Below are 16,488 nucleotides of genomic sequence, written 5' to 3'. Positions count from 1 at the left end.
GTCCACTAGTGAGCAATATATATTGATGGCAGTGCTACTGTTTTCCTTTATTGTGGGTACCCCTGCCAAATCTTTGCCATATTGTGACATTTTACAGGAAGCTATCTATACTGTTGTCAAGGAACCGGTGCTGGAGGATGCCTCTGCCAGGAAAATGTTTGCTTTTCATTTTCGAACTATTTTTGAAAAAGGCACTTCTTCCAAATCACCTGATGGATTGTTATTTTTATGTCCGAATATGAAATCACTTCTATCATCTCCCCTTTTCTAGACTGATATCCCCAACATTCAGAAGCAAAGGAAGCAACTAGCCAAGCTGGTCCTGGACTGGGATTCTGCACGAGCCAGGTATGTGGTAATTGTTCTGCTCACAGCTGTGTAAATCCTACATGCAGAGCAAGACTTGTGCAAAGTCAACCAAGTGTTGTCTGGTAGCATGGGGAAAGGGAGTAAGATAAATGATATTCAAGAATAATGTGGTTGTCGCCCATATCAGAACTGGGTCTGTCCTCAGTGTCTTTGACTGGTTCCAGCAACAGGGGTTGAGAATGTTAAAAGGGAGACAATGGGAATATGAGAATTCAACAGGTCACAAAATGCCTGAATTTACCCTTCGTTAAACTGCCATGGAAATCACAAAGACTATCATGGAAAAATGGCACATTAAAATATTTTACACTATTGCTTGATTTTGCTGGGATGGAAGAAAAGTTCCTTTCCATAGTCCAAACACTTTAATGAAATGTATTGGACCCACTGTGCAAAGAATAGCGCTGAAATCCATGGAAAATAAAACTGCTTTTTGTATCACTAACACATTTGTCTTTTCTCGCACAGATGGAATCAGGCCAACAAATCTCTAGGGACGAATTTCCAAATGCACCCATCTAAGATCGACACGCTGAAAGAAGAGATGGACGAGGCTGAGAACAAAGTGGAACAGTGCAGGGTATGTGCAAATCCTCCCTGAGGACCGCCAAGGTGACGGGAGAGGCCTCATTTACTAACCACGTTTTGCTTTATGGCACCCATTGCTTTTCTTCTGTCTGATGAACGTTTGATGCGTTTACTTTTTAAAGTGCAGTGCTGACCATCTGGAAGTTCCTCGTCCAACACAATAGAAATGTAGCTAGGTCTTGTGATCTATATAGCATGCACAATTATCACTTTTAACCATTTATCCTTTTCATCAGTTTATCTTATCTGACCGAGTATTTGCTTTACATTTTAAGCGTATTTTAGCTCATGCATGTTAAGGTGCCTGGTCTGCCTGGGAGCTGGAGTCCCTTTTTTGCATTAGCTATGGGACTTGTGTTTCCTACAGGAAAGCTCCCACACATTTGAGTAAAGACCGGTAGTAGCACTCAATGGGTTCTCTGGGATGGGGCTTGACCTTGTAGCTTGAAGACTATATGTTTCAGATATGTTAATAATTTATTTTGTATTCAAATACATCTTATTGAATTTGTTCTTGCCCTGAAAGGATCAATTGGCAGCTGACATGTACAACTTCGTCTCCAAGGAAGGAGAGCATGGACGATACTTTGTCATGGTAAATATTGTTTATGCTTTGCTGGATTTCAACCGCATAATTAATCTTCATACATCTTTTCTAGCGTCTCCTGGAACTACAGGTAACGTTAGCTAAAGGGAGTTCCCTATTGCCATTTGAGTTATTCACTAATGTGGATGTTCATGAAATGCTAATTGCCCTTCACCTATTCAACATTGGTTTTTAATATAAACCTAATCAATCACTTAATACACTAAAAACAGGGAACTAGATGGGATGATCTGTAATGCTAATTACAGAGCAGACCTGGATTGAGGATCCCTCCGCAATAACAGTGGTGGACTGGAATGAATTAGAATAGTCCGAACACCTACACGCTCCATATGTTAATGTTAATGTTAAAGGATATTTGTACCGCGCACTATCACCACCGGAGTGGTCCCCTGGCGCTCTGGCGGCTCTGAAAGAGGGAGGGTGGGTGAGTCAGTGGGAATAAGCTGGAAAGTGATTTGCTGTTGGCAGCCTCAGCCCGGTGGGTCCGTTGGGGCCATGCACAGTTGTTGGCCACACAAACAGCTTGAAATTGTCACTCATTAACGTTTAACTAATTTGTATTATATTCAGTGCTGTTACAGTCTAAACAGTGTATTTTCCATTTCATTAACGTTGAAGTTCAATATGTAAATAGTCCAAGATTGAAACTTTACTGCACATTTTTAGACCTTCGCCCCTTTCCAGCTGTATTTCATCCGAACAAAAACTGGCACAAAACAAAACTTTAGTACACACAAGTGCATGCTACCAAGAAATCGAAATTTCCTATACTAACTGCTAGCAACTTCCTACCTCAATCTCTGGTCACGTACAACATCAGTGTGGCACTGATCCCTTCTGATATGGGAAAGAAACCAAAAGGTAAAAGCACTCCAAGTTTGAAAAAGCAATCTGAGAAGAGGGCAGATGCACTGATCTCCAGAGTTTGGATTGTTGTGGTACTGGGGAGCTTGGAAATCACACATAGCCAGAGAGATGACAGAGGATGTACCGGCACAGAGGTAGATGGAAGTGTAGAGCCATGCATGTGCCAGGAGGTCCGCCTGGCCTGAAGATGGCAGCGGCCCTACTTTAAGCCCCAGTGCAGAGGTCCAGAATAAATCAAGTAAGAAACGCAGGGATCAAGCAACCTGAAACACAGAAATGGAATGTGAGATGGCAAAATCCATGGCAGGGAGGCTGTACAAAGGGTCCCGAGCCAATCCGAGAACACTCATTAAATAGGAGAGCCCAAATAACTGCAACATGGAAACTAGGGTTTTTGAAACAATTATATCAATTTCAGCAGGATTTGATAAAATATGCTGATGAGTGAAACTAAGGCCTTATTGAGATTGCCATAATGCTGTGTACAGAGTACTCGAGAGATTCCCAGAGAGGGTTGGTTCTCTGGTTAGCATGCCACATGCTCCGCTTTGATGAATAATCTGAGTTCTTACTGTTATCCCACCATCATGGGGAGTCCTCATTGATACCATGTTTGGAAAAGGGGTTTTATGGCAGTCATCTTTGGCTGCTTCTGAGGTTTCTGCTTATGTTCTGCAAGCTCTGCTATCGAGAGCTTTCATTTTGTGGTAGCCTAAACCAACCTTTAGGTTACAATTAATTTTTTGTTCCGTTTTATCAAATTAAATTGGTTGTATGCTATTTGGTTTTGGGCCCTTCTGTTTTGAAGGAAGCAGGAGATTGTGCAAAGATAGTCAATTTGTGGAAGGAAATCGCTGCAGGAGGTAGACAACATGAGAGCGATTGCAGAGGAATTCTATCATATGACCTTATTTTTAAGCCCAAGGGTCTCATTTTGTACATGTATGACTTGCAAAGTAGACAATAAGAGTGTTGGTTCTCGTAGGGTGAGTTTTCTTTTTTAAAGGAAATGCATTGTTACATTGTATGAGGTGTACTGAGTGATAAACTGGTAAGATTTGGGAATGTATAACTGGGACAGAGCCAGGAGCACATACGAATAATATTGTTATTGAGACCGAACAGCCAGTATTTACAGGTTGACAATTTGCAGAGTAGTCTGAGGGCCTTTTGCAGTTGTCAGGTTGGGAGTGGTGTAGGGCGGTTATTTGGATAGGAAAATGGTGGGGGTGTTGGGCATGCTCCTTCCAACGCTAGCAGATTATACTTGAACTTTGTTTTGAAGAGTTCCACAGAGGAAATGGCGATGATGATCGGTGGAGAGCATTTCAGTAGAGTGGATCAAATGGAGAAAAAAAGCAGGAGTGGGAGGCGCTGCTGCATGGGCCAGTTACTGATAGGCTTTAGAGGGGCGAGGAGCGGAGAGTTTGAGAAGATTATTACAGCACTTTGCTAAATAGTGAGCGCAAAATCACAAATGGATTTTTGCATGAGTAGGAATTTCAAGAGAGTTTATGCATGAATCGCAATCCAGCATGACTAGTTAGATGTGGGAAAAGATCTAGGTAACTTGAAGCAGGTGCTTGTCCCAAAGTTGAGAACTTTTTTTGAGGGTAGCAAGAGTAGAGGGGTAGGCAAGAAGTTAACTTGCTCAGTAGTTCTGTTTTTCTGGGTGCAAGAGGTAAAGTTAAGGATTTTAGCTAAGTGGTGTGAGGTGTGGGTGAATTGTTCTAAGTAAGGAGGTTTCCGTGGCTGTGAAGCAATCGAAGAGTTTCAGATTGCTCTTTAAGAAAACCCCATGGTTGTAAACAATGGTGGAGGTCTCAGATTGGGGAAGGGACAGTGAGGTTGGAGGCATGTATAAGGCGGACTTCAGTTTTGTAACCGTGTAGCATGAGGCTACATAGAGCCATCCAGTGACTGATGGAGGTTAGGCATTTGATGTGTTCGGAGATGTCAGGAGTGAAGGAAGGGAAGATCCCAGTATCGTCTTCAAAATGGTGATAAAGCAAGAGGGAATGAGATTGCCCTGGTGAAGATTGGTGGGGCTAGGACTGATGTTTGATTATAAAAAATAAAATCAACTCCTACCCTCCTTACTTCATGTTGGGAACATGGCTGCAGTCTCACCCCAAAGGGCCCATTTAAGTTCATGCTGTGTTTTGATGGTTCTAATTTATATGTAGTTCTCATATGTATTGTATCCATTGAAAATCTGCATGATTTTTTTCAAACCCGTTATTTGTTTCTTATTTTGTCCCTCTCGCCAAACACTAACATGTTTAATACATTTTTTTGGGTGGGTTCTGTCCTCAGCTATTAGGAGCACAAGCAGAATACCATAGAAAAGCTCTAGCAGTCTTAGAAAAGGTACTCCCTGAAATACAAGCACAGCAAGGTAAAGTAATGGTGCTCTGTCCTTCTGCCCCTTGCTCAGTGCCCTTTGTCTGCCTCTCACTGCTTGGGGCCTTCTGTCCACTGCATCCTGCTCTTCTCCGATTCCTCTTGCTCTCTTTCCCCCTTTGCATTTGGTTGCTCTGCTGATATATATGCCTGCTTTTTCTGGGATGGGTGTCAAGTTGATGTTAGTTTTATGATGCACAAGGTCACCACAGGAAATACTTGGACATGCCTTGTCTGATTCGCAACCCAAACCTGCTAAGTGTACGTTTGCACAGATACTCCACTGGGGCCTTCAATCCTATCGTTTAGTCAGTGTGTGGCATTCTTTGCTGTATATGTGCATGAAAAGGCTACAAAAATATTTGAGAACATAATTTAAGACGAACAATTTAGACTTTCAAAGCATTGTTTCACCACAAACAAAAACACCAATCTTTTGTTCTTGGCCCTTTCTGAAGGGTAGCAGGCAACAAAAGAAGCGGTGTAGAAAAAAGGGGCAGAAAACTTTGTTAGACAAGAAATCCTAGTGCAGAGAACTGAAGGATAGTAGGGGGAAGTGCTGGTTTGTAACTTAAATCCCCCAAAACATCCATATTTCCACAAACTGGCAATAGTAAAAAATGTCCTAATGGGTGAATCAGTAAATAGCATTTTACATGGCACTGAAAGTCAGGAGCACCAACCAATGTGCGAACAACATATATTTCGAATGGATTGTGCCCTCCCACGTATTCCTCATCTTAGATAAATCCTTACATTTATCTAAGATGAGGAATACGTGGGAGGAACATCCAATCGGAAGAACGTTACAGTTGGTAAGTAACTTGTTCTTCGAATGGATTGTGTCCTCCCACTTATTCCTCATCTTAGATAAATATAAGGATTTATCTAAGATGAGGAATAAGTGGGAGGAACATCCAATCGAAAGAACGTTAGGTAATTTTTTGCTTAGACTATTTCTGTAAGTCTGAAAAATCTAATACAGCTATGTCTTTGTAGATTCTTCATTTAAGAATATTGAAATTTAAACTATCAGTAGAATTGTAGTGTTGAAGCTCCCAGGATCCTATGACATCTTACATTGTAATATAAATTCTAGGTTTTGTAGGCCAGGTTTTTGTTTAGATGGTAGTTTTCCAACATCTTTCTTTTGCCCTGTTCTGCTCCTTTCCCAACTTGGTGGGATACTTTGTCCAGATGCTTTTTGCTATGAAAAGCTGTAACACACTATATGCTTATCTGCGGGATAAAGTTATTCTGTACTAACCAACTAGGGTTTTACGTTCAGGGATTCAACTGTTGTTGTTGACAATCCCGTTCTCCTGTTGTGTCTCAAGGGGAGACTGAAGGTTTGCGGTCTGCAGCTCAAAACCGCGGCCCAGCCTCCCTCGAGAAATCAGAGCTCTTCAATCCATTTATCAGTTTCGCAGAGCTCTTAAAAACTTCATCTTCAAATAAAGGGCAGATAGGGTATTTTAGGGGCTTAGCATGGGCTCATCTGAAGAATGGTCCCTAACACTGCCTGTATACCAGGTGTGCCTTTATACGATTCAGTTAGTTGTGTTTGCATTTAGAAATGTTTCAAATCAAATCATGCTCATTGGAGATTACAGGGTGGAGTAGCGAAGGAGGAAGTGCAAACACTAAGAAAACCAGAATTAGCACAATGGTGATTTGTAATTTCTGTCATCTTGCTTTCCCTCCTTCACAAACCCAACTGCAAAGTCATAGTAAAAGGTCCAGGTGGAGGAGGCCGCAAATACAAACCGGTGTCAAGCAAACCATTGTTCTACTTCTTGACGAAAAAGCACCTTTTCTAGTAGATACTTCCGACGAATAATGCTTCGAAAAGGCTGAATGAGTAGCCCAGTTGACAGCCTTGTAGATTTCTGAAATAGGGATGTGCCTTAGAAAGGCCAATTTGCTGCCTAAGCTCTGGCTGAATGAACGGGGCAAGGAGCTGAAAGGAACGAAAACGAGAGGAGGTGCATGGGAACGGGGGGGACAGAGAGAAGGAAGAGATTGGTAGATCGGAGGGAGTGTAGAATGAAATGAGAGAGGAGAGATATGGGGGAGCAAGATCGTGAAGAGATTTAAAGACAAGATAGTGGAATTTAAGTTGGGAATGAACGGAAAACCAGCCAAGATGAGAGAGCGAGGAGGAGATGGAGTTGTGAGGAGAGAGAAGACGGAGGATACGAATGGCAGAGTGGTACGTCATAATACAGTGGATGGAATAATACAGCATCCAGATCATTTGGCTAGGTAAAAATCAGAGAGCGTGCCACTGCCCATTAGGTATTGCCTCTCTGCACGCTCCGGTTAAGGTCTTATGTTCCACGTCTAATAGAGCTTTATAAGATGGGCTATATTTGACCATGGGCAGAGTCATAAGATGGAAATAGTGGCTGAAGAAACAGAATAGCTTCTACATTATGGATGGAGCTTCACTGTAGAAAGGCGTTAGCAGGTTTACGATCTCGGGTTACAGTCCGGCTTAGATAAGATTTCAGCAATGCTGGTGCATCCCAGAAACTAAGGGCCATGGTCCACTGCCAGCCCATCCAACCTTATTTCCCTAGGTTATGGCCCGATTGACTCAAACAGTCATCAGTACATCAGAGTGGATTATTATTGTGACAATCTGGTGCTTGACCTCATCCCAAGGCATGGAGGATACTTTGCAACCCAGGAAAGCCGGTCTACTGCCAGACCTTGGGAGCTAACTGGAGGCAGTTGAGGGTGTGTTGCAGTGTCCACCTTCTGTCTTTGTCCAGTCCCTGGACCTGGTGGCCTACCTCCAGAAGGTCTGTACTATGGTGATGTATATTTTTTTCCCTGCTGCCAAAAAGGCTATGACCAAGCTGTATGAGGTCCGTATAGGGGGAGGGTCCTAAATCCAGTTAGATTTCTGTAATGGAAGATCAGCCAGACACATCGGTACGACCAGAGAACTCTGCTTATGAGCAGCCCTCCAGGCAGTGTCCCTGTCGGGATGCCTTCAAGGACAACCAAACCGGAGATCAGGAGGTAAAGAAAAGAAGCACTGTGGAGAATGCTGTAATGGTACGGGAAACCATATACCTGTAAGCAGGGATGCCAGCAGACACTTATCAGCCCAAAGAAAAGATCTAAAGTACAAAAGACACCAACATTGCTGGAGGCTGCCGAGGAACTGTGAGCTGCTCAAGGAGAGTCGCCCCGTCAAGTCAGCTAGTTTTACTCTGAGTAAAAATAATTGCTCTTTGGAAAACTGAGCTTGTAATTCACATACTTGCCTCAGAGAGGTAATGACGATTAGAAAAGCCATTTTCCAAAAGAGCCCATCTAGATCTCAAGATGCCATTGGTTCAAATGGTTTGTGCATCAGAAGCAAGGACTAGGTTTAAATCTTATTTGGGTGGTGGTTGTCCGAGAGCATGTAGATGATGGCTTTCTTCAAAGTGACTTATGATAGTGCCCTAATATAGCAAAAATGTCTGTGCCTGTTAAGGTATGCATCCATTATATGAGACAGAGAACAGATTTTAATGTTTCTAATGACCAGAACATCAACCACTTGATTTGTCTACTGCTGCTTTGCAGACTGTTTCTAGCTGCTGGCAAAATACACGTTTTCTTCCCAAAGCTGAAAATGAGCCAAAAGCTAACTTCATGTGCTGTGATTTCTAGTTCATAAATGGTAGGGAGCGATGATAAGGGGTAGCGATCCCTTATACTGAATAACATCTATTGTTTGTTTGAAAATTGTTTGTATGAAATCTCAAAGGCTGAAAACTGATTTGACAAGGCCAATATGCAGAAATCAGAATCTCTGTTTACCACAGACTCAGTTTGAATTGTATAAATGTAAGGCGTACCATATGTTGTAAGGAGGAGAGCCTCTCCGAGCAAGTCTACTCATCTTTATCAAATTTAACATTTTTCTTTCCTTCCCGGTGGGACTCAATCAGTGATATTGGAGTGCCCATTATCAAATCTGTTTCACAAGTAGACCTAGAGTTTGAGAGAGAGAGCTGCTCCTTGCTTGTTTACATAAAGCATTGTGTGTAGAATCTGTACCACCTTTCCCTAACTGTAAGGAAGAAACTATTTTAGAGCAATGACAATTTCTTAGGTCTCCAGTCCTTCATAATGCCATGATCCGTTCTGTCCAGAGCATTCAAATGTTGGTGGGTTTACATGTGAAGGCATGGGCTTAACACCCTTACTCCAATGCATTCATTGTTATTGATATTTGAGGCTTGAGAGAATGGAAGGGAAACGCCCATAGCTTTTCTGTTTGTGTCCACTAGACTTTTACTGAGGGATTCCATAGGTCATTCTAGTTGAGAGCCAGCTGTTACTGCAGGAATCTCCTTCTTACTAGTGGATCAAGATGCAATCAAAAAGATGTTTGTCCAATCTGTCTCTGGAGCTACCCTGCTGATATCATCTTGTGCATTTCAAAATTTGAGTACACCTAGTGGTCTTTCTGGTTTAGGATTTTGTTTTGTGGTTGAAACGCTTTGCTCACATAGTGCCCAAAATTGCTCTGATAAACTCAATCAGCCGAGACAAAAGCAAAGAATGTTGGCGAGTTTATAGACATTTCCAAAATCTGTGGCCAGCAAAAGCAGAGAGCACACCACAGTGTACATTAGCAGTTTGTGTGCATCCTTGCGTTGAGGAATTGCACAGCAAGAGTTCTGGTTTATTGTGGTACTAGAGAGCTTGCAAACTACACATACTCTGAGAGATTGCCGATGATTTCCTGGCACAGGGAGAGATGAGTGTGTAGCAATACAGGTGTTGGGAGTTCCTCTTGGTCTCAAGATGGTGTGCAGCCCTACTTAAGCTCCCCACTTTAGAATAAATCAAGAAATTAAGAAACACAAGAATCAGGGAACCTGAAACACATGAATGGAATGATGGATGGTAATATGCATGACAGGGATGCTGGACAAAACGACACAGGCCAATCTGAGGCCCCACGTTAAATAAGAAAAGGACCCAGCTAATCCTGTTAATTGTTTGCTCCTTTTAGACGGGTTGTAGAGTTTAAAGGGACAAGTTAAATGCAGAGTGTTAGGTAGTTGTGATGGTGGTTTAGAGAGGCACAGCAGCAAGTGGAAGAGCAGAGGTGCTAGCAAGGGGCAGAGCTTAACTGGTTGCTAGACTCCATAACTGAGAGGAGCAAGGTAAAGAGGGCAACATCTTGGCAGAAGCTTTTTAGTGTTACAACCCAGACAAGGGCAGGTGACCATCAACTGAGAGGACATTACCATCAGCCCTCTGGGGTCTATAGCCCATGAACTGGCAAGATCCTGTGATTGCCAGACAGAAATAGAAGTACTGAGCCTGTAATGGGCTCAAGCCCAGCACGACTTGCTTTGGCTGGTGGGTGAATAACTTTTCTGTCTGACAAGCACCCGGGCGGGGGAGAAAATCTGGTTGGTAAGTCTTAAGTATTCCCTTAGACAAGGGAGAATATTACATCTTTGCTGGTAGCAGCATGGTACAATGACCTTTTTAAGAGCCTGGAAAGGCCACCAGAGGAGATATGGAAACCCTAAGAGGAGACCACGAAGAACAACTAAGCAGAGCAGAAAGCTCTGCGCAAGGGGCCTTTGACCACAGGGAAATGAAGCTTGGCCTTAGGCTTTGCTTAAGAACCTTTGGGTATATGCCTAGTTAATCCTCCATCCAGACACCTTTTTTCATAGTTAGTGCTGATCACATTTTATTTACAAGGAGACATTTTGAAGCCAAGGGTAGTTTGATCGATCCTGAACCTGTTGAGAACTTGCCCCCCTTGAGGCCCTAAGAGGGAATGACCTTGGCTATATCTGGGATTGAGAAAGGAAACTAATTTCAGCCCTATGATTTTGTTGTTCTGTTATCCTGGGCATTGAATGTTTTTAGTAATGCTGGAGAGACCTTGCGTTTTTTTTTTTTTTACATCTTCCGTCTCCCTTATAGGTTTTCGTTTCTTCACAAAAGGTGGGTTTGTATGGAGTTAATTTGAAACTGGAGTCTTGAGTGCTTTGTGGATACCTCAGTGGGTTTCTGGAAATACATTCCCTGAAGGTCTGCTTATTGCAGCCAGTCCTCTGTATAAAGAACCCTTAATAACTATTAGTTAGTGTTATCTTACCATATAAAATGTTTCCACAAGTAGAAAGTGGTTTAGGCCTTAAAGGTCCAATATTGATCTGAGGACACTGATTGTCTTTAGAATAATTGAGCACCAGGCGTAGTACCCCATGCCTTGCTATTTTTGTGATGGTGCCACTATGGCTCGAATTAGGAGAAGCTTTGTAATTTCTTGCTCATGGTCGAGAGATGATTCCTAATATTCTTGAAGTGACCCTGGAGGAATATATCAGAAGAGCGAGAGTAAACCTCTCACAATATCTAAAATCTTATGTTCTAGTGTCATCTTTTTTGCATTATTTTAAAAAGAGAGGAACGATGCAGGTTTCAAATGGCGATACCTGCATTCTCCTGCTAAAGTCAAATAGTTTTAGGGCTGTTGTTCAGGGTGTGGATCTGAATCTTCACTTTTTGTTAGTCACAAAGCCAGGCGTAGAATTAGCAGTACAGAATGAACGCTTCCTAAAAGATGTATGGCTCAATGCCCCAAGAGCATTCTACACTGTTAAACTTCTTATATTTTTATAATTCCTCATCCATCGAGGGATCAAATGTTTTTATGTCAAATGGGAGATGAGGTACTCTTCCTTGAATGTCTTCATGCAAAGATGTAGCCAGTGGATAGTAATTTCTCCTTATGCACATAGATGATGCAGCAAGGGCACAATGAATAGCACTTTCATTTAATCAACTTACATTTGTTGAAATTCTACTTCTGTGCTGTCACTGATCCATTATGCAAACTTATCTCCTGCCTCTTGCAGGAGATTTTGTGTAAATATATAGAATTCCCCAATTTCTTACTGCATAGCCTGTGAAAACCGTAGGTATTCAACGTTGACAAATTCTCAATGTGAAGAAAGCGTTCACATCCAGAATCCCTCCGTTTTGAAGGTCCATGACGCTGATAGTCCGCTTTGCAGAGAGGTGATGAATCCGTCAAACATGGTGTTGGCAGGCTGTCGCATTGACAGGTCTTGAAATTGTCAAGTAATATTTTAATATTCTATTCTGCCCATGTTTGTCTGGCCATGGCACCATTTATTCCGGAAACCAGAAACATGGAAATAAAACAGGTATTTGCTCATAGTGAAGCAAATGCTTGTTTTCAAACTAGATAACACCTGTATAAATCCCATTAGGGCTGACTAAGGACTTATTGTCCCTAGGTTGATAAACTGAGCATGCTTGGTTAAAGGGCATGGTCAGGCAGACACACAGTCTGGTCCAATTGTTGCCATTTCATCACATGGGAAAAGCTTTAATGGCCCTTTGGAGAGATATTAGTAGCTGCTAGGGTTCTCTGGTCACTGCTATGGGAATCCAGCCACATTGTCCATCAGATGTTGCCCTACGACTTCCTTTGGATGGGGTCTCATCCCAGGATCTGCCTGTTCTGATGGGGTGCAAGGGGCATTGCAAGGAGCAAACATCTGTCATTAAAGTTGAGGTAGTGTCACTTCCTAACCTCAGCGGCCCGTCACTTCAGCTCAAAACAAGCTGTTGTGGATGGCAGAGATCTTGAACATGGGCCAGGTATACGAGATGTGTAACAACAATTCCCCAAATGGGGCCCCTAGACTGATTCTCCACCCTTCCCTCGACCCCAATGATGAAGTAATCTCCTATATTAAAGGAGGAATAATCAACACCGTAGGAATGTCTGCACCTTTTAAAGCTGTAACATATAATTTTGGTGAGGTTTCTTTAGTTCCCTGTCATTTCCCCCAAGGCAATTGATGGACAATTTTGTGGCCGGTAACCAAGAGTCATATGATTCAATTAGAATAGTTTGTATTGCAGGCCTTACCTAGTAGGTTTTCCTCCGTGTGGCAGGGTTTAGTAGTTTGATTCTTGATGTACTACCTGCTTTGAGACAAAGTTTTGTCATTTTATTCTTGAGGTGCCTTCATTACAGGGTTCAATAGTTGAATTTTGTCAGTGCACCTTCTATATGGCATTGTACTGTATGATTCTTTGACTCCACCCTTTCCTTCTCCGCCCACATCTCTGAGGTCTCTAAAAAGTCAAACTTCATACTGCATCTCCTCAGAGGTACTCTGCCTTTCCTCTCCTGCCCCCAGAAGCTCATGGTATCCCAAGCTCTGGCTCTCTCTAGGTTGGACTACGGTAACAGCCTCTTTCTAAATCTACCTTCCTCTACTCTCTGCCCTCTGCAACTAATTCAAAACAGGACTGCGAGACTTGTCCTTGGCCTTAAACCTGGGATCGTATCTCTCCAGCCTTGAAATCTCTTCATTGTCTCCCAGTAGATTCAAGGATTAAATTCAAAACCCTCTGCATTATCCACAAGGCTTACTGGGGCCTGTGTCCAAAATACCTTCAGCTATCCCTCTGCAAATACCTCCCCTCTTGAGCTCTCTGCTCCTCTACCTCTAATTCCCTCAGGGTCAGTCGCTTTTCTAAGAAACGAGCTGGGGGCTGATCTTTCTTCGGCTGGGGCCTCCCTCTGGAACAGCCTCCCTACAACCCTAAAACTTGAGGCGAACCACCTCGGGTTCCGGAAGCACCATAAAACCATCCTCTTTGCTTCTGCTTTTGCCCCCCCCTCTCCTCCGCTGATTCTGGTCTCCCTTGGTACTGTGCACCTGGCCACCCTCTGTCCACTGGGCCCAGGCTCCTGCTTATCTTTTCCACCCTCCTACACTGCCTCCCGGCCACCCTTTGCACTGGGGTCTGTATCTGTACCCACACAGTCGACCCTCTTGGTCCTTTGCACTTACCAGATCTACCCTGTCTGCTTCCCTCAAGTTAGCGCTTGCTTGATGCACTATTTTCTGTGTTTGCTGTTTTTATCATGTATTTATCAGTATTTATTTCTACTCTCCCCTTGCTCTGCACTTTCCACTTCTCCCCATCTCCCAAGCACTTAAGTGTTCTCAATGTCACTGGGCCTAGTAAGATCGTTGTTTTGTCTTCTCCCCTGTTCCCCTCCCTTGCCTGGTCGCGCTCTGAAACACGTGTATGAGCGCGATATAAATAAAATATCAAATCAATTCAATATCAAAGCACACTGTGAGCGTCCTTAGTTTTTGCCCCTTCCTCATGAATGGAGTATTTCATCAGTTGTCGCTTGTTCTTGTGGCCTTACATTCATTGGAATCTTCTGCATGTTGTGCTAAGCTCTCACCTTTAGAAGACACCCTGTCATTTAGTTTTACATGTTGGATTATAAAATGGGTATCTTCCCTCACAATCTGCTTGGCTTGCTTGAGCAGTTTAATCTTGTTCGTAATTTAGTTCTGCAGCATGCCTCCGTTTTTATCTCGGTTTACTCCCCTTCTGATGTTGCCCCCTCCTTGTGACAACCCATATGGCTTCAGTACTGTGCAATTTCTCATCTGTATTATATTAGATGCTTGTTTTGCTACCTTTTGGTGTTATACAATACACAGTGTTTCCTGGATTACCAGGGCATTGAATAGAGCAATTAGTGCAATAAACTAAGCAGAAATATCTATACAGTAGTGGTTTTGGGGGTCTGTTTAGATTTTCTGTTCATATTCCCCCAAAGCAGAGTTATCACAACTCCAGTTCTTCATTAGGTGTTTTCCTGTGCTTGGCTGGGAGACTGTGGTGTACACAAAGTGGCTCTAAAATGGGATTTTATTTTACATTTTGTGTTTCCACTGCCTGCGGCACCCTTGCCGGACTCCAGTGTGCAGATAAATCAATTACTGGGTGTTTTCTTTCTGTTGGGTCTTCATTAAATCCTTTGCTTTTCTTTCCACCCTGTCCTTTGTTACATGTGGCACAAAATAAAATTATTTGCACGTGTGTACACTTTGCATCTCTGTCCTGCTTCTCATGCTATTTTCAGATGCCTTCTTGCTCGTGGTTTGTTGCTATAGGCGCAGGTTGCCAAAGAATGGTTATTTTTCTGTCTTTATGACTTGCTGTCCCCTAGATAAATGGACGGAAAAGCCGGCATTTGGGACCCCATTGGAAGAACACCTAAAACGCAGTGCAAGAGAAATTGCCTTGCCTCTTGAAGCCTGCGTCATGATGCTGCTTGAGACTGGCATGAAGGAGGAGGTAAGATCTCAATCCTAAACAGTGAGTCAGCTGTCAGTGCAGTATGCATGGCCATCTGAAGAGAAGTTGGTTGGTCTTTGATTTAATTGTATTTGTAGAACACAAACATTGCTGAACCAAATTTGAATAATCATTACAGTGAAAACTCATTAGAGTGTAAATAAATACAACGAAGCCATTGTTAATATCCATTGTGGCACACGTGCATGGACAATACTTGTGAAATACATATCCCCTCACCAAGTATTCTTAGATGGGAATTGTCAAGTTGATTATCCTTGATGTTTAGAGTGAGCAGTATCTGCAGCTTCCCAGCAGCAGCTAAGAGTCTTAAATGATCAAGTCCTTTATTATTCACACCATCGTTCAAAGTATATACCAAACAACTTTGTCCCTATTTTCTGTATGTTGGCTACCGCGAGTTAGTAGTGAATTGTTCAGCTGAAATGAACATGAACCATCTATATGTGAGTGAGAGAAACACACATGAGCACAGTTGGCCAGTTTTTGAAACTGGAAAGATTGACATATCTGGAGAAACAATTCCCATATTTTGCTTGTTATGTATATGTAATGTATATTGCCTGGAAAATCTAAACTCTATTAGCATTCAACATTTATCGTTTGCAATATAACAATTTTCCCATCCACCACAGAGCACTCATAACTTCACTCACTTTGGTTTTGTCTAAAGCGCATCAATTGTAAAAGCTGCCAGCTCGCAGGACTTGTCCCTTTCATGGTGGTCCAGCCCGCACATCTTCCCTGTTGCACCCACCTTTACGCCCTGTCTCCATCCTTCCCATGCCCTCATCACCCTCCTGTTTCCCATGGCTACAGTCCCCACTGCCTTCCACCATAACTGCTGTGGCTGCCCTTGTCACAACGATGTTGGTGATGTTTTGTGTGTCAACCTTCTATCCAGAGGCTTCCCTTGATATGTCGCAAGATTTGAATGCTAAAAGCCTAATCGCAACATTCACTGTACTGCTGCCATCGATCTTGTTGTTCGTAAACAGATATATAGTGAATATTCTGAAAAAAAGATGGCTCTACAGCAAGCCCATTAGACATGACTGACTGAAGGGAGGGTCACCACACAACGCTATTGGGGCGATTTCTGCACAACCCTCTGCTGATGGCTGTTTAGTCATCTAACCGAATGGTGTAACAGTGTGTCACCCAAAAGGAAAGACCCGACTTTCCAAAGGTAGCTCTAGCAGAAAAGTCAGACTTAACTTTAGGAGGGAGTAAGGTTGATGGGAGGTATAGTTAATTCCAACAGTCGCCAATAAAGAACACACCACAGTATGAAAATACTGAAAATATGTACACCTTTTTTCTAAAGTCACTGACAAAATATTTATGATGTGGAAAAATAGGTGCTCATGTTACACACCAAAAACACAATGGAGCTTAGTGAAAGTAAACCGTAAATGGCCAGTTGAGGAATAGCTCTG

The 16,488-nt window shown here is 42.7% G+C and overlaps 1 protein-coding gene across 5 annotated transcripts in view; it reads left to right on the top strand.

The window, feature by feature from the left end:
* ARHGAP17 (Rho GTPase activating protein 17) overlaps positions 1-16,488 on the top strand; it is a 1,009,368-nt gene that overhangs the window by 546,700 nt on the left and 446,180 nt on the right. For all 5 annotated transcript variants that reach the window (XM_069647362.1, XM_069647363.1, XM_069647360.1 and 2 more), the window contains exons 6-10: positions 272-348; positions 838-949; positions 1,484-1,552; positions 4,751-4,832; positions 14,901-15,028. In XM_069647362.1, coding sequence (XP_069503463.1) covers positions 272-348; positions 838-949; positions 1,484-1,552; positions 4,751-4,832; positions 14,901-15,028 — 468 coding nt within the window. The remainder of the gene's footprint in view (positions 1-271; positions 349-837; positions 950-1,483; positions 1,553-4,750; positions 4,833-14,900; positions 15,029-16,488) is intronic.

Source organism: Ambystoma mexicanum, chromosome 2q (assembly GCF_040938575.1).
Source record: "Ambystoma mexicanum isolate Mex_15411 chromosome 2q, UKY_AmexF1_1, whole genome shotgun sequence".
In the NCBI taxonomy this organism is placed as follows: domain Eukaryota; kingdom Metazoa; phylum Chordata; class Amphibia; order Caudata; family Ambystomatidae; genus Ambystoma; species Ambystoma mexicanum.
Note: the sequence above shows the minus strand (reverse complement) of the source record. Positions and strands in the feature narration are given on the sequence as shown.